This window comes from Thalassophryne amazonica, unplaced genomic scaffold (genome assembly GCF_902500255.1).
Source record: "Thalassophryne amazonica unplaced genomic scaffold, fThaAma1.1, whole genome shotgun sequence".
NCBI classification, from domain to species: domain Eukaryota; kingdom Metazoa; phylum Chordata; class Actinopteri; order Batrachoidiformes; family Batrachoididae; genus Thalassophryne; species Thalassophryne amazonica.
Genome location: NW_022986261.1, coordinates 183581 through 208655, shown reverse-complemented (window position 1 = coordinate 208655; position 25075 = coordinate 183581). Strand labels below are relative to the sequence as shown.

The window sequence follows — 25075 nt, the reverse complement described above, 5'->3', positions numbered from 1 at the left end:
TTTACCCTCTTTTAAGGGTTTGATAATCCTCTCCTTTGTTTCAATTAACATCTCTTGTGTTGGAGCCATGATTCATGTCAGTCCACTTGGTGCAACAGCTCTCCAAGGTGTGATCACTCCTTTTTAGATGCAGACTAACAAGCAGATCTGATTTGATGCAGGTGTTAGTTTTGGGGATGAAAATTTACAGGGTGATTCCATAATTTATTCCTCAAAATTGAGTGAATCCATATTTTTTTCCCTCTGCTTGGTCTAAAAAAGTAACCGTTACTGACTGCCACAATTTTTTTTCCTGATTTCTTATAGTGTTTCTTAAAGCCAGAAAGTTGCCATTTGAAATTACTTTAGTTTTGTGTCATGTCTGTGATCTGCTTTTTTTTCTACAAAATTAAACAACTGAATGAACATCCTCCAAGGCCGGTGATTCCATAATTTTTGCCAGGGGTGTATATATATATATATATATATATATATATATATATGAGTCAGTGCGCGCTCCTGCTCTGGCTTCTACAGGTTGAATTATGGGCCTTTCACACTGCATACTTCAGGCCAATCCGTCAACGGTTTCCAGTCCGTCAAGATGCGTTTTTAACGCATCCGACGCATGACGTCAGACGCGTTGCTTCGGAAGCGGCAAGGGGGCGGAGATTGCCACGTCACACTCTGGCTGTTTCACAACCTGAAAAAAGTTCAGCGATCACCATCTTGAATTTGCATCGCCTGAACCACAAAAAAGCTTTAAAAAACAGCAGTAGAATGATTCTCCCATCACCCTGCTGGGAGAAGCTTTTTTCAGCTACTTTTTGGAGTGACGCCGACCGAGGGAGGACTGACGACTTGGTGGGATATCGATCGAACAACGACAGCGGGCCAACCCGCACGGAGAAGCTGGGATTTGGGGCATCATCACTGGGCAGAGCGAGGCAGGCAGCCGGGGTGATGGAGTAAACCCACTGAGTCTGAAATCTCCCACTTTTTGGATATATGTGAAGTCCCAGTTTGACCAGCGGAGTTTAGTTCTGCAGCTTTATTGAGGTGAGAATAAAAAGTGACGTTTGCTGAACTGCTGTGAAGGTTTAATGATCGGCTAACGTTAGCTTAGCCTTTTAGCACAGTTGATCTGAGTGAACACTTTAATTTCTAAATGGTTCAGTCTTTTTTATTTTTTACCAAATAAAGCTACAGCTTTTTTCAGAGACCACAAAAGCTCAACTTTAAATCTTTTTTTTTCGGGCGTTTTTTTTTTTTCCCATTTTTTTTTCCCATTTTTTTTCCTTTTTATATATATATAAACTGTTTAGTGTTTCTTTATATTTAAAGAAATATTTTTATTTGTCCCAATCAGGAACATTTGCTGTGCAGACAACCAAACTTCCATTGATGAGCTGAACACCACGAAGTCCAGTCGAAAGAAAACATCTCTGCTCTTCAAAATAGGACAAAAGTGTCTTCAGCAACACCACCAGAGTTCAAAGCTGCAGAAGAGACCTTCATCTGGTCCAGAGAATCCAGCAGAACATCACCTGCTTCTAAATAAAAGGCTCTTTCAACAGCAACTATTTTATTATTTTTTAAAAAGCTGTTTCATTTTATATTTTAACAATAAATGAACGGATCATTAAAAATGTCCATGAATCAAAGTCAAAAGACATTTGCACAAGTAGAAGCTCTCCACTTATTGTGCTCAAATTCATATTTTAGAAATGACTCTGTCCTGATAATATTAAAGGCAATTACATGTTTTGACGAAATTACAAGATGAAATGACCATTAAAAAAAAATTCATCATGAGGTTTATGTCACAGAAATCCTACTTTACAATCACACTGCAGTCATTGTTAAATTATTTCCTGTTGCATTTATAATAAACATTTGTATTTATTTACAGTGTCTGTTTATGGTTGAAATGAGATATAAATAATCTACCAGACTTAAAAAAAAGTTACAAATTTCCATGTTATTTTGTCTAAAAATAAATGTCTGTGGTTCCTTATGTTAAACAAGAAATGGTCTAATCTGAAATCAGAGGTGGTTTTAATTTACAGATGGTAACAAACAACAACAAAAAACATTTCCAAGGATTTTTCTTCAGAAAACTGCTCCATAAATGAGCAGTCCTGTGACACGATTGTATTGTACAGATCAGTAGTTTCTGCCACTAGTCTTCCGTGTTTTGACCCGACGCGTTGTTCCTATTGGACAACGCAAAGGTACGTCACAGCTCAGAGTATCGAAAGTTGGATTGGATTGAACTTTGACTGTCAGCCTGCCAACATGCGGCAATGCGCGCTCCTGTCAGAAACGTCAGTTTAGCTCGGCTTTTGACGCGACGCATCTGACGCATCTAAAAGCAATGCGTCTCATTGAAAATAATGCTTTTTAGACCGATTTTTCATGCATTTGATGCATCTGACGTATTCAGTGTGAAAGGTCCATTAGGCTTCCTATCGGCTCCTGACGGTTCCTGTGGGCTCCTGTCAGTTCTCCTGTTGGCTCCTTTTGGTTCCTGTCTGTGTTTCTGTGTTTTTGGACATGCCTATCTTGGCTTTCAGTGCTTACGAGTCGAGTGAGTATAAGAGAAATTGTGGAGAGCTGGACATGTCCCAACTTGTCCTCTAACACTCCGAAACGGAGGTGTTCCTTTGTCTCGCTTCATCAGCGAATCGGTCGTGACGCACGAAGCCTCCGCGCGGCGTTCCATGACAAAATCTCTTGTTAAAAGTGAAATCTGCTGGAAAATGGCTGATGTCCAGCTCTTGTGATAACCAGAGAAAGAGCACACGACGGTCTTGTATCCACAGAGCCATCCGTTTAGAAATGATCCAGTGGTTTGTGCCGCGTCGTCGCAGCTCGGAGCGCGGCACACCGACCGTCCTTAAAGCAATCCTGAAAGCTGTAGTAAAAGTCCTTATTCTCTGTGAAGCCCGTAAAATTTTCACCGAAAGCCAGATAAATTTTTTGAATGGTTTCCAGGTGCCAGTCTCTAACAGCTTCTGAAAAAATTCTGATGGAAAAAAAGTCCTTTTCATTCCGCCATTTCCAGACAATGAAAATCCGACGAGGGGGCGGGACCACTCCTTTCCAAGGCGTGCTCACAGGCGAATGACATCACCGACAGGTGTGGAAAAACTCATGCATGCGCACGAGGGTTCAAGCATGTCTGACGTAAAAACATATGAATCAAATCCATATAGTTTTTGAAAAAAATAAAAAGGTACATTACTTTATTGACAGACCTCGTAGAACACTAACAAACTGAGGTCAACAACAGAAATGTAGAACATAGAACAACAGGAGATGTGCAGAAGAAACTACAGTGGGGTAAAAATGTATTTAGTCAGTCGCTGATTGTGCAAGTTCTCCAACTTAGAAAGATGAGAGAGGTCTGTAATTTTCATCTAGGTACACTTCAACTATGAGAGACAAAATGAGAAAAAAAAATCCAAGAAATCACACTGTAGGATTTTTAAAGAATTTATTTGTAAATTATGGTGGAAAATAAGTATTTGGTTAACAATAAAATTTAAACTCGGACACTTTGTAACATAATCTTTGTTGGCAATGACAGAGGTCAAATGTTTCCTGTAAGTCTTCACCAGGTTTGCACACACTGTAGCTGGTATTTTGGTCCATTCCTCCATGCAGATCTCCTCTAGAGCAGTGATGTTTTGGGGCTGTCGCTGGGGAGCACAGACTTTCAACTCCCTCAACAAATTTTCTATGGGGTTGAGGTCTGGAGACTGGTTAGGCCACTCCAGGACCTTGAAATGCTTTTTACGGAGCCACTCCTTCATTGCCCGAGCGGTGTGTTTGGGATCACTGTCATGCTTGAAGACCCAGCCACGTTGCATCTTCAATGCTCTCACTGATGGAAGGAGGTTTTGGCTTAAAATCAAAGGATACATGGCAACATTCCTTCTTCCCTTAACACGGATTAGTCGTCCCCTATTCAGAAAACCAGCCCCAAATCATGATGTTTCCACCCCCATGATTCACAGTAGATATGGTGTTCTTGGGATGCAACTCAGCGTTCTTCTTCCTCCAAACACAACGAGGTCAGTTTTTACCAAAATGTTCTATTTTGGTTTCACCACATGATATTCTCCCAGTCCTCTTCTGGATCATCCATATGCTCTCTGGCAAACTTCAGACGGGCCTGGACACGTACTGTCTTAAGCTGGGGGACACGCCTGGCACTGCAGGATTTGAGTCCCTCTCTGCGTAGTGTGGAGCCTTTGTTACTTTGGTCCCAGCTCTCTGCAGGTCATTCATCAGGTCCCTCTGTGTAGTTGTGGGATTTTTGTTCACAGTTCTCACGATCATTTTGACCCCACGGGATGAGATCTTGCATGGAGCCCCAGATTGAGGGAGATTATCAATGGTCTTGTATGTCTTCCATTTTCTTACAATTGCTCCCACAGTTGATGTATTCGCACCAACCTGCATGACTATTGTAAATTTACTCTTCCCAGCCTGGTGCAAATCTACAATTGTCTTCCTGGTGTCCTTCGACAGCTCTTTGGTCTTGGCCATGGCTGAGTTTGGAGTCTGACTGTTTGAGGCTGTGGACAGGTGTCTTTTATACAGATAACTAGTTCAAACAGGTGCCATTAATACAGGTAACAGGTGGAGGACAGAAGAGCTTCTTAAAGAAGTTACAGGTCTGTGAGAGCCAGAAATCTTGCTTGTTTGTGAGTGACCAAATACTTATTTTCCGCCATAATTTACAAATAAATTCTTTAAAAATCCTACAATGTGATTTTTTTTTTTTTTTCTCATTTTGTCTCTCATAGTTGAAGTGTACCTATGATGAAAATTACAGACCTCTCTCATCTTTCTAAGCAGGAGAACTTGCACAATCTGGGGCTGACTAAATACTTTTTACTCCAGACTAGATATTTACAGTAACCCAGACACTATTTACTGTGCTGGTTTGCGGCTCGCTGTGGCACATTCTGACACAAATTGATTGATGTCATGATTTTTGTTATGTCTGTTTCATGGGCCAAAATGACGACATCTGTCTTCCTTGATCTGCACAGAGGGGTGAGCATGTGGGTCAATGTGGAAAATGAGCATCTTTGGCATTTTCTGGGGTGAATTTTGTGATATCTGTGAGTTTAGAATGTTTTTTGAGAGTGTAATCAGCGAGTCGAGTAAACGGTCCCTACTCATCCACGTCCCTGTGATTGTGCCCACGCAGAGCGAGTTCACTAACCAAGAGAAACTGAATGACTTCACCCATGTTTTTAATGTAGTATTTGTTCTTTTCTACTTGGGTATGACCAAGCAGATGGACAGTATTTTCCCCTGTCTCTGACCGTCCCTGGTACTCCTGCCATGCGACCATGGCCCTGGAGTGTGAGATGGTTGCTGCGTGTTTGTAAAAGCCACTGTCTTCATCGTGTGCTTTTTTCCAATTAGTGCAGCTACATTGAGTAATTATGTCCTCATGATCTGAATTAGAACTAAATTTGTGACAAGTGAAGCAGTTGCTGGCATTGCGCAGTACTGAATATTCAAGCGGCGGTCGAGTTTGATACCATGCTGTGTTAAACACCTTTGAACTTGCCCAAATGACCACATAGAGTAGCTGCTTAAAATGGGCTGAGATGGGCGATCCATACGAGGTCTGTCAATAAAGTAACGGTCCTGTTATGTGTCGACGCGGGTTGAGGAGCGGACCTGCGTCAGACAGGACCCAGCGCTAAAAATAACCAGAAAGCGGTTCCAAACAGAAACTATTTATTATTCACCTGTGCTTAAAAGTGTAAAAACATAAAAACAACGTCCCTCTGGTGGAGTGATTCGTGGCTCGCTCTCCAGCGCCCGCAAGGATTAAAGCCGGCGCTCCTGGACTTCCTACCACCACCAGACACCCCCCAGGTGGACACGACAAACTGATTCTCTGTGAAGCAAAGAGAAGGTGAGGTAAGTCAACAGATACAACTATATCTTCCAATAAACACACGCTATCAGCAACACACTCAGGTCAGTGTCCTTTTTTACTTTATGCAAATGAGCAGCTTCTCACAACAAGTGGAGGATCACTTATCCTTCACGCCACAGCAGTGAGAAGCAAACTGCACAATTCTCTTCACAATTCCAGTATACTGTGTAACAAAACACCAAGTTACTATCAACAATTACTTAAACACTTAATTACCTTTCGTGTGTGCTGACAGCATGTGTCCTCACCCCTCCCTGCTTCACGGGCTCGATGTGTCAAAACCCAGGCGCGGTCCTCAGCGTCTCACAAACGAACGTCACAAGGTCGAGTTCCCGGCAGTTCTGCTTGAATCACACATGACTTAAATGCAGAACGCCATCCAGTTATCTGCTTCAGCTGCAAGTCGTCCAGGTTGCACGTGAGCACCACTCACAGGTGCTTTCCATGATGTTGATGAGGGTGAAGACTCTTCAGCCAGCACCTTCTTCACAGACAAATCAGCCCTCATGCCACCTGGAGAGCAAAGAAAAGAAAAGAACACCAAAACATCCAGCCACGCCCCCCCCAACACACAACAGGTCCTTTTTATTTTTTTCAAAAACTATATGGATTTCATTCATATGTTTTTACGTCAGACATGCTTGAACCCTCGTGCGCATGCGTGAGTTTTTCCACGCCTGTCGGTGACGTTATTCGCCTGTGAGCACGCCTTGGGAAGGAGTGGTCCCGCCCCCTCGTCGGATTTTCATTGTCTGGAAATGGCGGAATGAAAAGGACTTTTTTTCCATCAGAATTTTTTCAGAAGCTGTTAGGGACTGGCACCTGGAAACCATTCGAAAAATTTATCTGGCTTTCGGTGAAAATTTTACGGGCTTCACAGAGAATAAGCTCTGTTACTACAGCTTTAAGAACCCCTTTAAGGACGCTCGGCGCGCCGCGCTCCGAGCTGCGATGACGCGGCACAAGCCACCAGACCATTTCTAAACGGATGGCTCTGTGGATACGAGACCGTCGTGTGCTCTTTCTCTGGTTATCACAAGAGCTGGACATCAGCCATTTTCCAGCAGATTTCACTTTTAACAAGAGATTTTGTCATGGAAAGCCGCGCGGAGGCTTCGCGTGTAAAGACCGATTTGCTTTGGAAGCGAGACAAAGGAACACCTCCGTTTCGGCGTGTCAGAGGACAAGTTTGGACTTGTCTATCTTGGCTTTCAATGCTTACCAGTCCAGTAAGTATCAGTGAAATTGTGGAGAGCTGGACATGTCCAAACTTGTCCTCTGACACACCAAAATGGAGGTGTTCCTTTGTCTCGCTTCATCAGCGAATCGGTCTTTACGCGCAAAGCGTCCGCGCGGCTTTCCATGACAAAATCTCTTGTTAAAAGTGAAATCTGCCGGAAAATGGCTGATGTCCAGCTCTTGTGATAACCAGAGAAAGAGCACACGACTGTCTCGTATCCACAGAGCCATCCGTTTAGAAATGGTCCGGTGGCTTGTGCCGCGTCATCGCAGCTCGGAGCGCGGCGCGCTGAGCGTCCTTAAAGGGGTTCTTAAAGCTGTAGTAACAGAGCTTATTCTCTGTGAAGCCCGTAAAATTTTCACCGAAAGCCAGATAAATTTTTCGAATGGTTTCCAGGTGCCAGTCTCTAACAGCTTCTGAAAAAATTCTGATGGAAAAAAAGTCCTTTTCATTCCGCCATTTCCAGACAATGAAAATCCGACGAGGGGGCGGGACCACTCCTTCCCAAGGCGTGCTCACAGGCGAATGACGTCACCGATAGGCGTGGAAAAACTCACGCATGCACACGAGGGTTCAAGCATGTCTGACGTAAAAACATATGAATGAAATCCATATAGTTTTTGAAAAAAATAAAAAGGACAGTTACTTTATTGACAGACCTCGTATTTAAGTCTGGACACAGCAGAGCCGGGGGCCTGAACATGGGGAGCACAGATGGTTTGAGCCCCCAGCGTGGGTGCAGAGCTGTTGGAGCACAGTATATCTGCTGGTGATTCACAGGCAGTCACGGACCCCGGCGTGGATGCAACGCTCTGTTCAATGGTTGCAGGGCTGCTGGTAGAGACGGCACTTGCTGGAGTGGGAGCTGCTTGTTTGTTAAAGGACATGTCGCGTGTTTTTTCATGTCCCAGTTAGCAAGACAACATAAAAGTACTCATGACTGTAAGTCTCTCTGCATAAATGTGATAATAACTAGTGATCGCTGATGTATTTTATTCCTCTCACTCTGAGCGTTAGCAGGTGCATTTCTGCAAAACGTCTCACTTGACAATCCTCTGCATTTTTTCAGTGTGTGATGCACATTTTAGAATGAGCAGAAGCATCCCGATGACTAACAGACAGAGGGAAAGGAACCTGTACTGTCTGAAAATGAAACGTCTAAGCTTTTGTTCGAAAGTGATGGCTCGGATTTACAGACAGCAGACGACACACTTCACCTCGAAATGCTTAACTTTTTCATAGTGTCAGATTTTGTAGCCTAAAGTGTGGTGACGCGCTGTTTGTGTGGATGCTGGTTTACTGAAGCTGTGGACATGGACGTGGGACATCTCCATGACACTGTTTTTTACAGACTGCCTGGACATGGAGCTGGATTTGTTAGACTGGAAAAGTCAGAATGCATTATTTCCAAGAATTAATGGATTTTATGTACAACAATCGTGACAGAACTGAAGGCGAAGCTTCAGCTGACGACTGTGTGGCGTTTACATTTGGAAAACAATCTAACACAGTGACTCTGGCATGTTCAGGATTTTCCCACTTACGTTTTTTTTTTTTTTTGTCAGTGGAGCTGACAAGCTTCTCTTTTACTTTGAGTGTGAATTTGGAGCTGGAATGTGTCTGCGTGCATGTGTGTGCGTGCACTGCTCAGCACGTACTGTTGTTGTGGGAGGAGGGGAGGGGGAGGTTTTCTGAAGCCGAGCTGTTTGAGAGCGCTCTCTGCCGCAGTGTTCTAGCTGCGGTTAGCGGCAAATTTCTGCCCGGCTGTCGGATTCAAATTGTCTGTTCGTCAAGCATGGTTTTTCCAAAAAATTAACTGAATTGTTGCTGAAATGTGTGCTAAATAGTTAGCCGCTTCACTGTCTCAAGGCTGTGAAACGCTATGAAAAGCAGCTCAGCGTGAAGCAGAGGAGGACAGCGAACAGAGATTCTGTCCGCTGAACGGGAGAAAAACAACGAGAGGAAAGAAAAAGAAAGATGGAGAGAGAGAGGGAGAGAGAGAAAGACAGGCAGAGAGAGGGAGAGAGACAGGCAGAGAGGGAGACAGACGGGGAGAGACAGAGACAGGACTTAATTTTTAATATTTACTCTGTAACACTTGGTTTGACAATGTAAACAATGTATCAATAAAGCTCCACTGAAAATGAAAATTGAGGCGAGACAGAGTGCTGTCTTTTCTCTTGAAATCAATAAAAATAAGACCATAAAAGTCTATATAAAATAAAAGTACTAAATTCTTTCACTAAAACATCAAATCTAGGCTTTCATCTTAGATGCACTTTCTGGCAAATTGTAGCTCAACTTTCAGGTCTCTTTTTTTTGAATATTTTATTTTCAGTTTTACAAGTTAAGTACAAACACAAAACGCAAGGACCAAATCACAAAAGCTCAAAACTCCCTTCCCCGTCCCACCCCAAAAAGGAAAAAAAAAGGTGGGGATGTCAGTGTTTGACAAAATTAATAAAAATTAAAGACAGGCTTCACAATGGAATAAGAGGGCCATCAATATAATTCAGGTAGGGCTGCCAAATTTTGAGAAAGGTATTGTAATGTTTTTGAAGGTTATAAGTGATTTTCCTCAAGAGGGACACAGCTGTTTAATTGTGAAAACCACCTCTTAAAGTGGGAGGGGTCAGACTTCCTGGTGGCTGCAATGCACTTCCTTGCCACACACAAAGTGACGCCTATAGAATGAAGTTGGTATTTAGTTGGGGATCTATGGACAATTGTTAAATTGCCTAACAGGCAAAGCTCAGGATCTTGAGGGAAGGTGACCCCAGTGATCTTGGTCAGTGTATCACATACAAGGTCTGTCCAAAAAGTAACGGACCTTTTTATTTTTTTCAAAAACCATATGGATTTGAATCACGTGTGATTGCATCAGCCAAGCTTGAACCTTCATGCGCATGCGTGAGTTTTTTCATGCCTGTCGGTTGCGTCATTCACCTGTGAGCAGGCTTTGTGTGAGCACTGGTCCACCCCTCTCATCGGATTTTTATTGCGAATAAATGTCTGAACGATTTGGAGCTTTGCTGCATCAAATTTTTCCAGAAACTGTGAGAGACCTCCAGGTGGACACCATTCGGAAAATTCAGATGGCTTTCAGGGATGATTTTATGCGGATTACACAGATTAAGGAGTGCTCCAGCCGGTTTAAAGACCGCCCACAGTTGCTGAGAGCGCGGCGCACTCCGAGCGCAGATCGACAGGCTGAAACCCTGCTGAAACAACCAGATCATTTCCAAAGTGAAGGCTTTGTTGATCCGGGACGTCGTCTGACTTCCACAGAACTAGGAAGAAGACGTGGACATCAGCACTTTTTTGGCACATTCCACTGTTACAGGAGTTTTTGTCATGGAAAGAGGAGCGGAGGAATGCGCCACAGAGCCGCGAATGGCGCGGACAAAAGCACCTCCATGTTGGTCTCACAGGACGGCTTTCAGATGGCTTTCGGTGGCTTTTCAGTCGTGTGACTATCTGAGAAATTGTGGATGAGCTGGATATGCCAGAACATGTTCTGTGAGGCTTCATCACGGCGTTGCTTTGCGCCATGCGGCTCCGTGCCGACGCGCGAATCCCTCCGCTCCTCTTTCCATGACAAAAACTCCTGTAGCTCTTTCTCTTTTTGCTCTGTATGCACCACTCTGCATTTAATCATTAGTGATTGATCTCTGCTTTCTTGCTTTCTTCCACAGCATGTCTTTTTCCTGATTCTCTCCCCTCAGCCCCAACCAGTCCCAGCAGAAGACTGCCCCTCCCTGAGCCTGGTTCTGCTGGAGGTTTCTTCCTGTTAAAAGGGAGTTTTTCCTTCCCACTGTCGCCAAGTGCTTGCTCAAAGGGGGTCGTTTTGACCGTTGGGGTTTTTCTGTAATTATTGTATGGCTTTTGCCTTACAATATAAAGCGCCTTGGGGCAACTGTTTGTTGTGATTTGGCGCTGTATAAATAAAATTGATTTGATTAGATTTGAATGGTATGAATATGCTTTCACTGAATTAAATAGTCATTCCATTGAAAGAATGTAAAAACATTCATTATTTGTTTTATATAATGGCTAAAATAGATCCTTGTCATTTGATATTTTATTAATTTATAAACAACAGAAAAGGGACTTAGATTTTGGTGTTCCACTGTAACGTGAAGTCCAGTGGTGCTGTGCACTGACTTTGGATAAAAAAAGACTTTGTGTAGTTCCTCAGTCCAGCCAAAAATCACGTCAGCGTTTCATGTGAACAGGTCTTCATGCATCCAGACGGCTTACAGCGGAGTGGATTTAGTGTTTATGTGTGTGTGTATGTTACAAGAGTTAGCAGCATCAGTTAGCTCAATCAAATCATCGTGTTGTTGTGCCCCGCTCGTGCACACACACAGTCAGGTCGGTCGACTGTGTACATCCTCAGTACAGCAAAAAAAAAAAAAAAAAAAAAATCACGTTAGAAATGAGTCCAGCTTTTCTTTCCAACTTCCTGCCAAAAGCCTCCAGATAGCACAGTGGATTTGTTTTGTGTGTGTGCCCACACGCGCATGTGTGTGCTTGCGCATGTGCGTGCGCATTCACATGTGTGCGCGTGCACGAGGACGTGCGTATGCAGAGTGCAATGGTACCAAATGTTTGGAACCAAATTTGCACTCTAAATGGAACCAAGCCACACTCTAAATGCAATGCAACACAAATGGAATGAATTAATCCATGTCATGTGACATACAAAGCACCAATCAAATGACAAGGATCCACTTAGCCGTTATATAATAGTAGCTGAAAGACACTCTTGACAGAGGTCGGACCACAAATATTCATCTATGTTCTGTTCAAGTCTGACTCCCACCTCTCTCTGGATCTATGTAAACCAGGCTTAGGGGATCCGTTCAGTTGTATAGAATACATTTTAGCAATACATTTTAGCCATAAATTGACATACATTCCCTTCATGAAGTAATTTTTCCACATCACTGAGAACAGGGAGAGTCATATCATAGTTAAACAAATATGGATTTAAGGCAACTGTACATATATGGATTAGTAATTATTTATCTGACGGAAAACAGTATATTTTTTCTAAATCTGGAATCAGATATCAATTCTATAGAGTGTGGAGTGCCCCAAGGTTCAATTTTGGGATCGTTATTGTTTACAATATATATTAATGATTTTGTATCTGTTTCTACTACTACATTCCCATTGTTGTTTGCTGATGATACTAACCTTTTTATTTCCAGCAAAGATATAGATGATTTGGTTATTATCTTAAATAACGAACTTTTGAATTATTCAATCTGGTTCAAAGCTGTTGTGTGGGCCGCTGAAGAGGAGGTACTGCTGGCCCACCACCACTAGAGGGCGCCCTGCCTGGAGTGCGGGCTCCAGGCACCGGAGGGCGCTGCCGCCTTACGGGAGCAGCCAGGACGACAGCTGTCATCCATCACTGGAGACAGCTGATCCCAATCAATACGGAGGTATATCAGCAGGACGGCATCTCCACCTCATTTGCCGAGATATCGCCTGACCAAAGAGGTAACAATCTCTGCCCATACATATAACTAACCATTGTTGTATTTCTTGTGGAGCATTTGTAGGACAGCTGACTACTGAACAACTTTTGGATAAGTACTCACCTTCCTACACTCCTGTATCATTGTTAACGAGAGGTGGAGGTGGACTCTCCACCCTCCGTGTTACTGGGTGCAGCCGCATCCACACCTGACTGTTTTTGTTCCTTGCCAGCAGTACCGGATCCGACGAGCGGAGGCAGTGGCCACCTGGGGATTCGGGACTTGGCGGCTCCAGTATTCCCGGGGTTCGGTGGCAGAGGAAATCGGGTTGGTTCCGGTTCGACTTGGACAGACGTCTCCTATCGTCGAGCCTGCCCACACGACACCGTTGTTATTGGACTCAGTCTCAATATTGTAATCGGCTGTGTTGTTGTGCCTGTTTTCACAACAGTAAAAACAGTGTTATTTGATTCCTCCATTGTCCGTTCATTTGCGCCCCCTGTTGTGGGTCCGTGTTCCTACACTTTCACAACAGGATATCTCGGCCAGCGTCATGGATCCCGAGGGGCGTCAACCAGCTGTTGAACGGCCAATGGAAGAACAGGACGCGCAGGCGTCCTCGGGAGGGGTGATCGGTGAGTTGCAGCGGATCCTCACCGCTTTCACGACTCGGATGGATTTAATGACCGAGCAGAACGTCCTCCTGAACTGCAGGGTGGAGGCTCTCACCGCACAAGTGGAAGCGCGCCCCCCGGGCGCCGCTGCGGCTCTCCCTCCCGTCAACCCTGTGCGTAACAGCGATGTTCCACTGGTCATTCAACGACCCCACCCACCTTCCCCTGAAGCTTACATAAGCCCCCCAGAACCGTACGGAGGCTGTGTGGAGACGTGCGCAGATTTTCTTATGCAGTGCTCGCTCGTCTTCGCACAGCGTCCCGTCATGTACGCGACTGATGCTAGCAAAGTAGCTTATGTAATAAACCTGCTTCGCGGTGAGGCACGCGCTTGGGCTACAGTGCTCTGGGAGCAGAATTCACGGCTCCTTCTGACATATGATGGGTTTGTAAGGGAGCTCAGAACCGTGTTCGATCACCCTAATAGAGGAGAAACCGCTTCAACCGTGCTACTGTCAATGAGACAGGGGCGTCGGAGCACAGCTGCCTATGCAGTCGACTTCCGCATTGCGGCTGCGAGGTCCGGCTGGAATAGCACTGCCCTCCGCGCCGCCTTTGTAAACGGACTGTCTTTGGTTCTTAAGGAGCACCTGGTGGCTAAGGACGAACCGCGGGATTTAGATGAGCTCATCAATCTTGTCATACGGTTAGACAACCGGTTAGAAGAACGTCGGCGGGAACGAGACGAAGGGCGTGGCCGGGCACGCGCCGTCCCTCTCCCTTCCGGTTCCGACCGCGCTCCGCCTTCCCCACACTCCACGGCCCCTGCGCTCCGTGGGGCCACAGCTCCCCCTGCTGACGAAGCTATGGACACGAGTAGGGCAACATTTAGGGCACCAGATGCACAGAGGAGACGGGCCCACGGAGCTTGTTTTGTTTGTGGTGCAATGGAGCACCATATGAGAGACTGCCCCGAGCGGTTGGACTCCAACGCCCGCCCCCTAGAAACTGGGCTAGGGATGGGCCGAGACATTCACGTGGGACACACCCACATTGCCACACGACTCCCAGTTACGATCCTTTATGAGGACTCAACCCTGAAGGCCCCAGCACTGGTGGACACGGGCTCTGAGGGGAATCTGTTGGACAGCAGATGGGCCAGGGAGATAGGGCTCCCTCTGGTGGCGCTTACCTCGCCTGTACAGGTTCGGGCACTAGATGGCTCCCTACTCCCTCCGATCACGCATAAGACACCACCTGTAACTCTGGTGGTGTCAGGAAATCACTGCGAGGTGATCGAGTTTTTTGTGACTCAGGCCACCTCCCGTGTGGTTTTAGGATTTCCCTGGATGTTGAAGCACAATCCCCGGATCGATTGGCCGTCCGGGGTAGTGGTTCAGTGGAGCGAGACCTGCCATCGGGTGTGTCTAGGTTCCTCGGTTCCTCCCGGCTCCCAAGCTAAGGAGGAGGTCAGAGTCCCGCCCAATCTGGGGACGGTGCCGGTGGAGTACCACGACCTTGTCGACGTGTTCAGCAAGAATCTGGCTCTCACACTTCCCCCCCACCATCCGTATGATTGTGCCATTGATTTGGTTCCGGGCAGTGAGTTCCCGTCCAGTAGGCTGTACAACCTCTCACGGCCTGAGCGCGAATCAATGGAGACCTACATCCGGGACTCATTAGCTGCTGGGTTGATCCGGAATTCCACCTCCCCGATGGGCGCAGGTTTCTTTTTTGTGGGTAAAAAAGACGGCGGACTTCGTCCATGCATTGATTATAGGGGGCTGAACGAAATCACGGTTCGCAACCGATACCCGTTGCCCCTGTTGGATTCGGTGTTCACACCCCTGCATGGAGCCCAAATCTTCACCAAGCTCGATCTTAGAAATGCGTATCATCTGGTTCGGATCCGGAAGGGAGACGAGTGGAAAACGGCATTTAACACCCCCTTAGGTCACTTTGAGTACCTGGTCATGCCGTTCGGCCTCACAAACGCCCCCGCGACGTTCCAAGCATTAGTTAATGATGTCTTGCGGGATTTCCTGCACCGGTTCGTCTTCGTATATCTAGACGATATACTCATCTTTTCTCCGGATCCTGAGACTCATGTCCGGCATGTACGTCAGGTCCTGCAGCGGTTGTTGGAGAACCGGCTGTTTGTGAAGGGCGAGAAGTGTGAGTTCCACCGCACGTCTTTGTCCTTCCTGGGGTTCATCATCTCCTCCAACTCCGTCGCTCCTGATCCGGCCAAGGTTGCGGCGGTGAGAGACTGGCCCCAACCCACAAGCCGTAGGAAGTTGCAACAGTTCCTAGGCTTTGCTAATTTCTACAGGAGGTTCATTAAGGGCTACAGTCAGGTAGTTAGCCCACTGACAGCCCTGACCTCACCAAAAGTCCCCTTCACCTGGTCGGATCGGTGCGATGCCGCATTCAAGGAGTTGAAACGGTGCTTCTCGTCTGCACCTGTTCTGGTGCAGCCCGATCCTAGTCGCCAGTTAGTGGTTGAAGTGGACGCCTCGGACTCAGGGATAGGAGCCGTGCTGTCCCAGAGCGGGAAGACCGATAAGGTCCTTCACCCGTGTGCCTATTTTTCCCGCAGGTTGACCCCAGCCGAACGGAACTATGACGTCGGCAATCGAGAGCTCCTTGCGGTGAAAGAGGCTCTTGAGGAGTGGAGACATCTGTTGGAGGGAACGTCTGTGCCATTCACGGTTTTCACTGACCACCGGAACCTGGAGTATATCAGGACCGCCAAGCGGCTGAATCCCAGGCAAGCCCGCTGGTCACTGTTCTTCGGCCGTTTTGACTTCCGGATCACCTACCGTCCCGGGACCAAAAACCAAAGATCGTATGCTTTGTCCCGGGTACATGAAGATGAGGTCAAAACGGAGTCGTCGGATCCCCCGGATCCCATCATCCCGGAGTCCGCTATCGTGGCCGCCCTCACCTGGGATGTGGAGAAGACCGTCCGGGAGGCCCTGACACGAGACCCGGACCCCGGAACCGGACCGAAGAACAAACTCTACGTCCCACCAGAAGCCAGGGCTGCAGTTCTGGACTTCTGTCACGGTTCTAAGCTCTCCTGTCATCCTGGGGTGCGAAGAACCGTGGCAGTCGTCCGGCAGCGCTTCTGGTGGGCGTCCCTGGAGGCCGACGTCCGGGGTTACATCCAGGCCTGTACCACCTGCGCCAGGGGCAAGGCCGACCACCGCAAGACATCAGGATTGCTACAGCCGCTGCCCGTGCCTCATCGCCCCTGGTCTCACATCGGCCTGGATTTTGTCACGGGTCTCCTGCCGTCCCAGGGAAACACCATCATTCTCACGATAGTGGACCGATTCTCCAAGGCGGCCCACTTCGTGGCCCTCCCGAAGCTACCAACGGCCCAGGAGACAGCGGACCTCCTAGTCCACCACGTCGTCCGTCTGCATGGGATACCATCAGACATCGTCTCCGATCGCGGTCCCCAGTTCTCCTTGCATGTTTGGAGGAGCTTTTGCCGGGAACTGGGGGCCACGGTCAGTCTCTCGTCCGGGTATCACCCCCAGACCAACGGACAAGCAGAACGGGCCAACCAGGAGATGGAGCAGACCCTACGCTGTGTGACAGCCGCGCACCCGACGGCCTGGAGTACCCACCTGGCCTGGATCGAGTACGCCCACAACAGTCAAGTGTTGTCAGCCACCGGCCTCTCCCCTTTCGAGGTGTGCTTGGGGTATCAACCCCCGTTGTTTCCGGTGGTTGAGGGGGAGGTCGGTGTGCCCTCGGTCCAGGCCCACCTACGGAAGTGCCGTTGGGTGTGGCGTGCCGCCCGTTCTGCTTTGTTAAAGGCCCGAACGAGGGCGAAGAACCATGCAGACCGGCGGCGGGCCCCGGCTCCCACGTATCGTCCTGGGCAGGAAGTGTGGTTGTCCACCAAGGACATTCCCCTTCAAGTGGACTCCCCAAAACTGCAAGAACGATACATCGGCCCTTACAAGATACTCAAGGTCATCAATCCCACCGCAGTGAGGCTCCAGCTTCCGGCCTCACTGCGGATTCATCCGGTATTCCACGTCTCCAGGATTAAACCCCATCACACCTCACCCCTCTGCACTCCGGGTCCGGCGCCACCTCCTGCCCGGATCATCGACGGAGAGCCGGCTTGGACCGTGCGCCGGCTCCTCGACGTCCGACGAATGGGCCGGGGTTTTCAGTATCTGGTGGACTGGGAGGGGTACGGCCCCGAAGAACGCTCCTGGGTGAAGAAGGGCTTCATCCTGGACCCGGCCCTCCTGGCCGACTTCTACCGTCGCCACCCTGACAAACCCGGTCGTGCGCCAGGAGGCGCCCGTTGAGGGGGGGGTCCTGTTGTGTGGGCCACTGAAGAGGAGGTACTGCTGGCCCACCACCACTAGAGGGCGCCCTGCCTGGAGTGCGGGCTCCAGACACCGGAGGGCGCTGCCGCCTTACGGGAGCAGCCAGGACGACAGCTGTCATCCATCACTGGAGACAGCTGATCCCAATCAGTACGGAGGTATATCAGCAGGACGGCATCTCCACCTCATTTGCCGAGATATCGCCTGACCAAAGAGGTAACAATCTCTGCCCATACATATAACTAACCATTGTTGTATTTCTTGTGGAGCATTTGTAGGACAGCTGACTACTGAACAACTTTTGGATAAGTACTCACCTTCCTACACTCCTGTATCATTGTTAACGAGAGGTGGAGGTGGACTCTCCACCCTCCGTGTTACTGGGTGCAGCCGCATCCACACCTGACTGTTTTTGTTCCTTGCCAGCAGTACCGGATCCGACGAGCGGAGGCAGTGGCCACCTGGGGATTCGGGACTTGGCGGCTCCAGTATTCCCGGGGTTCGGTGGCAGAGGAAATCGGGTTGGTTCCGGTTCGACTTGGACAGACGTCTCCTATCGTCGAGCCTGCCCACACGACACCGTTGTTATTGGACTCAGTCTCAATATTGTAATTGGCTGTGTTGTTGTGCCTGTTTTCACAACAGTAAAAACAGTGTTATTTGATTCCTCCATTGTCCGTTCATTTGCGCCCCCTGTTGTGGGTCCGTGTTCCTACACTTTCACAACACAAAACCAATAGATTATCGCTGAATATAAAAAAAGTCAAATTTTATGTTATTTGCTGGCAATAAAAAAATGTAATCATGGTGTAATTAAAATTTGCATCGATAACGAAGTAATATCAAGGGTGTCATCTACATGTTTCTTGGGTCTATGGATAGATGAGAAACTGTGTTGGAAAGAACATATTTATCATGTTTGTAAAAAAAAATAACCAAGTCAGTAGGAATCATAAACAAAATAAGACATTTAGTACATCACAATTGTCTTTTAACATTATATTATAGTTTAATTTATCCATATTTAATTTATTGTAATATTGTATGGGGAAGTACCTTTGCAACTTATATAAACAAAATATTTGTACTACAGAAAAAATTTGTTCAAATAGCTACTCGTTTGAAACCTTGTGCTCCAAGTCGTTTTCCAGAAATGCACCTGCTGACTCGGGGAGGAAAGCTGGACCTTTTGTTTTTTTATTTTTTGACAATATAGGGAAGTGTCAAAATCTGAATCACAAGGACAAGGTGAGATTTTCACATTTCGAAGTGAACGCCCCCAGCCTGATGATATTGTGACTTGGGAATTCAAACTTTTCAAATTGAAAATTATGCAGCGGAAAATCAAAATCAGATCAAATCAATTTTATTTATATAGCGCCAAATCACAACAGTTGCCCCAAGTCGCTTTTCCGCCCCAAGGCGGAAAAGTGTAAAAAAGTCTAGAATCTCCCACATTTTAAATTGTCTTTCTGTAAAATTTTTTCTTTCAAACAAGTTTATTGCACATTTGTTACATATAGTGTGTCAACAAACCACAAACATTTTAGATTAATTTAATTAATCAACAATTCAGCAGAGAATCAGACAGAAATAGTACAAAAAGAGTTTCATTTTTGTCTTTGGGCTTCAGGACACAATGTTGGCTTGGGCACTGAGTGGAAGCGTTGCACGCGGTGATAGTTCCCAACCGCACTGCTATACTAAAAATGTCTGGGGAGAACCCTGCAACGTTTTAAGTATGTTTTGTTTTTTAGCGTTGAAGACAGCAGCCATGAAACGTTTCAACTCTTATTTCCTGCTAACATGCCTTCAGGGGTCTGACAGTACGGGGTCATTATCATGGGTTTTATTTATTTATTTTCTTTTCAGACACCTTAAATCAAGCTGTAACAATTCTCCACCTTTTCTGAAGTTGAACTGAAATGTTTTGGGAATCAGTGAACCCCTCAGTCCTTCCCGTTGGGTTTTTCTGTAAACCCATCAGTCCTCCTTGTTAAAAACATGGAGCTGCATGGCGACCGTGTGTTGTGCCAAGGCGGGGACTGGGATGAGTCGTGTCTCCGGGCCTCGCACCCATCAGCGCTCTGACGCTCTTTGAGAATATGCAGCTGTTGCGCTGATGCACAAACTGGCATCTGATTTCCACTGAAGCAGCCAAAATATTCAAATTCAAGAAGATAACACGATGTGACACACGTCATAGTATCAAATCAATGAATTAGACATTTCTCAATGCAAATAAACTATTTTTTAACAGTTTTTCATGAACCAGCTCTGTGCTTAAAGATCCATGGACAGGCAGCTTCCTAAAAAATAACAAAACAAAAAGTGATCTACGTTTGGATCTGCTGCTTGGTTTGTTGAACTTAGAAGGTCTTTTTGTGTTTCTCCTGCAGGTGGTGTGGTGTAGCCATGGTAATGCTCAGCTGCTTGCGTTGTTTGGGGCCTAAGGCATACCCTGAGGCTCCTGAGGGTGGCTGGGGCTGGGCTGTGGCTGTGGCCTTCTTTGTGGTGGAGTTCTGCACCTATGGGACGCTGAAAAGTCTGGGGGTCTTCCTTGAGGATCTGATGGAAGAGTTCCAAGAGAGCAACAGCCGAGTCTCCTGGGTCATTTCTATCTGTGTCTTTGTCTTTACTTTCAATGGTCAGTCCTTTTAAAGATGCTTCACAAACAGACATCTTTCAAATAGTGTGGAACAGCATTTACATTTGTAAGAATTCAGACTGTGTTCGGGAATCTGAAGTTCAGTCCAGATATATGTATCAGCAATGACTGGTATGCACTGCGGCACCTGTACTTGTGTTCTTGAGTCTCCATCAGCTTGTGCTACATATTAATGGAAGCCTCACAGTTACTCTGTGGTCTGAAATGTACTTTCTCGAGAAAATCAGTTTCTGCCCTATGTTGATGCAGATCTTCTGACTCCAGTTAAAGTTGCCCTTCTACTTTGATTTATTATTATTATTTTTTTTTTTTTCAGCAGACCACTTGTGGAACTCACAAGCACTTACTCTAACCCTTTCATGTTCCATGTAGCGCCCCTAGCTACTCTTTTGAGTAACCGCTTCGGCTCCCGCCCGGTGGTGATGATGGGCGGCTTCCTCATCAGCCTCGGGACCATCAGCTCTGCCTTCATCAGCTCCATCAATGAGATGTACATCACCATGAGCATTATCACAGGTAATTACCAAACACGCAACTTCTTTCTTTCTGTGCCATTATAATGTGCCAATTTTTAAAAAAATTAAATACAGCTTTTGTTTTTGTAGACCAGGAGCCTCATGTACAAAGGCTGTGTACAGACAAAAAAAAGGCATACATCTATCTCTGTGCCAACGTTCAGATGTATCAAAAGTGAAATGACCATGCAAATATGTGGCGCGTCACGTAAAAATCCTGGGTGGTGTACACACGTTTCTACAGCTATTGTTCCTCTGCTGACTCGTAGAGGCGACACAGAGAACCGTTAATAGTGTGAAAACATGAAGTTATCAGAGTGATGTGCACATCAGAGACACACTGATGAACAATTAACACACCCATGTGTTTGCAGTTATATGGGTGGATATAAAAGCGCACGCAAAGTGATGCATAAAATGACACTATCAGTGGCTGCTTTAGCATTGTTAGAGGACCTTGCAAATGGTGTAATCCGAGGTGAGCGTGCACTCGGGGAACGCGAGGATTTACTTGCAAATGATGATAACTGGCTCATATGCTGATTTTGATTACCAAGGCCACTGTTACTGAAGTTGTACACAGAACTGTGGCCAGCCCAGAGCGCAATATGGTGAGGAACCAGGGGTTGTTTGTGCCCACACAGATGCTGACCACGCTGGGCTTCCCGGCATCATGGGCATTCCAGCAGGAGCTGGCTGATCAGTCAGGAGTGTGCCAGTCAACCTTGAGCTGAGCCATGCTAGCTGTGTGCAACACAATCATCCAAATGTCATCCAGGTACATCACATTCCAACATTAATGTGCATTTTGCAGCGAGAGCCGGATTAAGCGCCATCATATGATAAATTTGTTTTTAATAGGAATCATTTTCATTCCATCAACGTTCAAATCATATGATGTGCAAATGTATTTAACTAACATGGTGGCTCAGTGGACTGGTTCAACGTCTTGACTAGCAGCGTGATTGGGGCAGCTCAGTCTTGCGCCTTTTTTCATGCTCCGTAAAGAAATGAGTGATATTTCCATGAAGGGGTGTTTTTTTTTATTTTTTTTTATTTTACTATTCTAACCCTAACCATAACCCTCCCAGAACCCCCCCATATCACCCTTCATACCCCCATCTGGCACGTGTGCAATGAGTAAATAGTTTATTTGCATAATTATTCCGAATGAAAATCAGCACTGGAACATTTGGGCATGTGTGCATTCAAATATTGCATTTTATTATTATTATTATTATTTTGTTTTTTGATCGTCAAACTAGAGCTTCTTAACAGGCCTCCTGTGTTCAGGATTTGTCAATAAATGCGTGTATAATGTTGTGATGTCACACACTGTCAGCTGCGGAACACCTCATTTTTCCTATGAACACATGACACTTCACCAACACGGACTGCCAAAAAAAACAAACAAACAAAAAAACAACAAAAAAAAGGTGAGTGCAGAAATGCAGCTGCTGAATTGCAGAGCAAGAGGGATAAAATAAATCGGTGAGCAGTAATTATGACCACATGTGTGCAGATAAACTTACAATCATGAATACTGACTGGGACATTAAATAATGTGCGACATGTAAGCCCCCAAAATCACAGCGTAGGGGTCCACTACACTCAACTGCGCTGGTGAGAATCTTGCCATGTTTCAGTACGAAATCCATGCAAGTCTTTGTACATGAGGCCCCAACTGTGATGTTTAACCCTTAGAGCCCTAATAACGCTTTCCTGCATCTTAGTGAAGTTTTCATGAAATATTTATTCATAGGTCATATTTTTGCAGTGTTCTAAACAAACATATGTCACATTCAGAAAGCTGAGATTGTTCTGAACATTTTGATATGCAACACATGGGCATTATAGTAAAAGAAAGTACACTTTAAAGGGGAATTTGGAGGGTATGGTAAAATTGAGAAAGTATCTGTAGGGCTCTAAAGGTTAAGATCCTGTAATCAGTGAACTAAGGTGACTTCTAACAGTGCCAACAAAACCTTCATCAGTCTGTCTTTTCCAGAACTGTCGCATGTGTGAGAGGTGAACAGCCTCTTCTAATCATCTGGCATTGACATCTTTTAACTCTGTAGGACTGATGGAGCAGAATGTGACAGAGCAGGAAATACTCAAAGTATTTCCTGTGAGATGAGGACTGATGGGAGTTGTGTGTTTGAAAAGAGAAAAAAATCAATGAACAGATTGTAAAATGATGTGTTGGAAAATGTCTTGACCGTGTCTCCTCCACAGTGGACTACGGCTAACTTTCCAACCCTTTTTCTCTCCCCTTGTCTTTTTTTTGTCTTTACATGCCTTTTGTCTTTCAACAGTTGCTGTTGTAGTCCCAAGTCATCCCAAGCAACATTCCACCTTTGACAAAGGAGTGACCTGGCATCTTGATCTTTGACCCAACCCCTAGCCATGCAGTGTTCGTACCATGCGGGCCAGTGGCTGTTATGTCCCCTTTTTTCTTCTCATTTGTCTCACAGGCTTTGGCTACTGTCTCGCTTTCCTTCCAACCATCACCACGCTTGCCCAGTACTTCTCCAGACGACGAGCCCTCGTCACCTCTGTAGCTTCATCTGGGGAATCTTTTGCCATAGTTGCTTTGGCTCCCGGTGAGTTCAATTGTTCCTTCTTAAGCACATCTGCGAGGGCCCCTTCACACGTAACTCGAAAGAATGAAATGGGGAACCACGAAATATTCCACCTGCTGTCGGGAGGGACACACGTTCGGACAGGCAGCACGATACACCGGCGGCAGTTCGTGCACGCTTGTGCGTGTGCACAAACACAGTGTGAGCAGCTGGAGCATGTGAAACCACATTGCACCGCTGCTGTGGAGGAAAAAATAAAAACCACACACCATTAAAAAACACAGCAATGTATTGAATCCCTCTTATCGAGCGGACAATACAAGTATGAACCGTTTGTTCCTCTGTATATGACCCATGGTCACAGACGTACAGTCATGACATGACATGAAATGAAGCAGTGCACTCTCATTATGTCCAGTCGGGTATATAAATAATTACTGCAATCACCGGACACTGATAGAGCTTATATTGGTGTATAATTAGTGAAAATCACTGGGTTGATATAAAAAATAAATAAAAGGGGACGCAATACAGAACCCTGTGGTTAAATAAAAAATAAATGCCACTTGCGAGATTCGAACCTGCAATTTACAAAAGCTGCGATTAACAGACGAAAACTTTACCACTGCGTTCTAGTTGCTGTCTTATAATTGGAGCGTAAAAGTCTAAAAGACGATGTATAGAAGAGGAGGTTTTCATCATCTTTAATTACAGCAAAAAAAGCTTCGTAATAACTGACCACAAATTGTGTTTGTTATGGCTTATTTTTGCTGATACGTGAGTGAAAGTGGCGTATTTGTCGCACTGTTGGCTCGTCACCTACAGCGCACTGGTCACAGGACACGCGTGTCGGGCAGGGCCTGCACACGTTTCCAGCCCAATACATGTATCCTGTCAGACAGACGTGACATTCAGATTGCCTGCTGCGTGTCCACATGAACTGACGGTCCATTTCAGCTGGGACAGCCTGTTAATGTGCGTGCTGTGTGCGCTCTCCTGCCCGTCGTAAAAGCAATATATGTTGTTATGTATTTCCACGTGAAGACAGCAAGGACACACACGCGTGTCATGGTGGACAGTTTTGTAAGGTCATGTCCGTCAAAACACTACATGTACTGCAGCTGTGCTGTCCAGGGACAGAGATCTCAATAGCTGCTGCTGTTGGCAGCCAGCCACGCCCCCTGTCCATTCAGTGCACACACCAAGGTGTCAGATGAGAGGCGCCTCACCTGCGGGAAGGGGCGTGCGAACCACACGCACACCACATTTTGTGGGCAGGGGGCGGGGAAGTGTGAAATACATGCACGTGTTGTGGGGGGAGCCAACACTCAGGCACACCACATGTGTACTTGGCAACGCCACAGTCGTGGGGGCACTTAGACAAATTTCACAGTCATCTTGAAAGTGATGGCCTGCTCACTATTTTTGAATGGCCACACATTTCCGTAGTGCTCCCGAAGGCAGTATTAGATGTTCATGTTTGTCACCTGCCACAAGAGGGATGGAATGGGCTCTCACAGGGCACACTCTGTCTTTCTGCTGCCTGTGTGCGCGAATAGTTGTAGCGAGGTGTACGAGCCATAAGATAAGATACGACTTTATTGATCTCACAATGGAGAAATTCACATGTTACGTCAGCTCTTAAAAAACACACAA

At 46.2% G+C, this 25075-nt stretch overlaps 1 protein-coding gene across 3 annotated transcripts in view; it reads left to right on the top strand.

Annotated features, from left to right (window-relative positions):
* Positions 1 to 25075, top strand: part of LOC117505882 (monocarboxylate transporter 7-like) — a 48724-nt gene that overhangs the window by 4194 nt on the left and 19455 nt on the right. Inside the window, exons 2-4 of one of the 3 annotated variants that reach the window (XM_034165418.1) lie at positions 20054 to 20301; positions 20695 to 20838; positions 23312 to 23440. In XM_034165418.1, the coding sequence (XP_034021309.1) occupies positions 20070 to 20301; positions 20695 to 20838; positions 23312 to 23440 (505 nt within the window). In that variant the 5' untranslated portion in view covers positions 20054 to 20069. Of the gene's footprint in view, positions 1 to 20045; positions 20302 to 20694; positions 20839 to 23149; positions 23441 to 25075 lie in introns of those variants that run through there. The other 2 variants (XM_034165417.1, XM_034165419.1) reach the window with 2 other exon arrangements.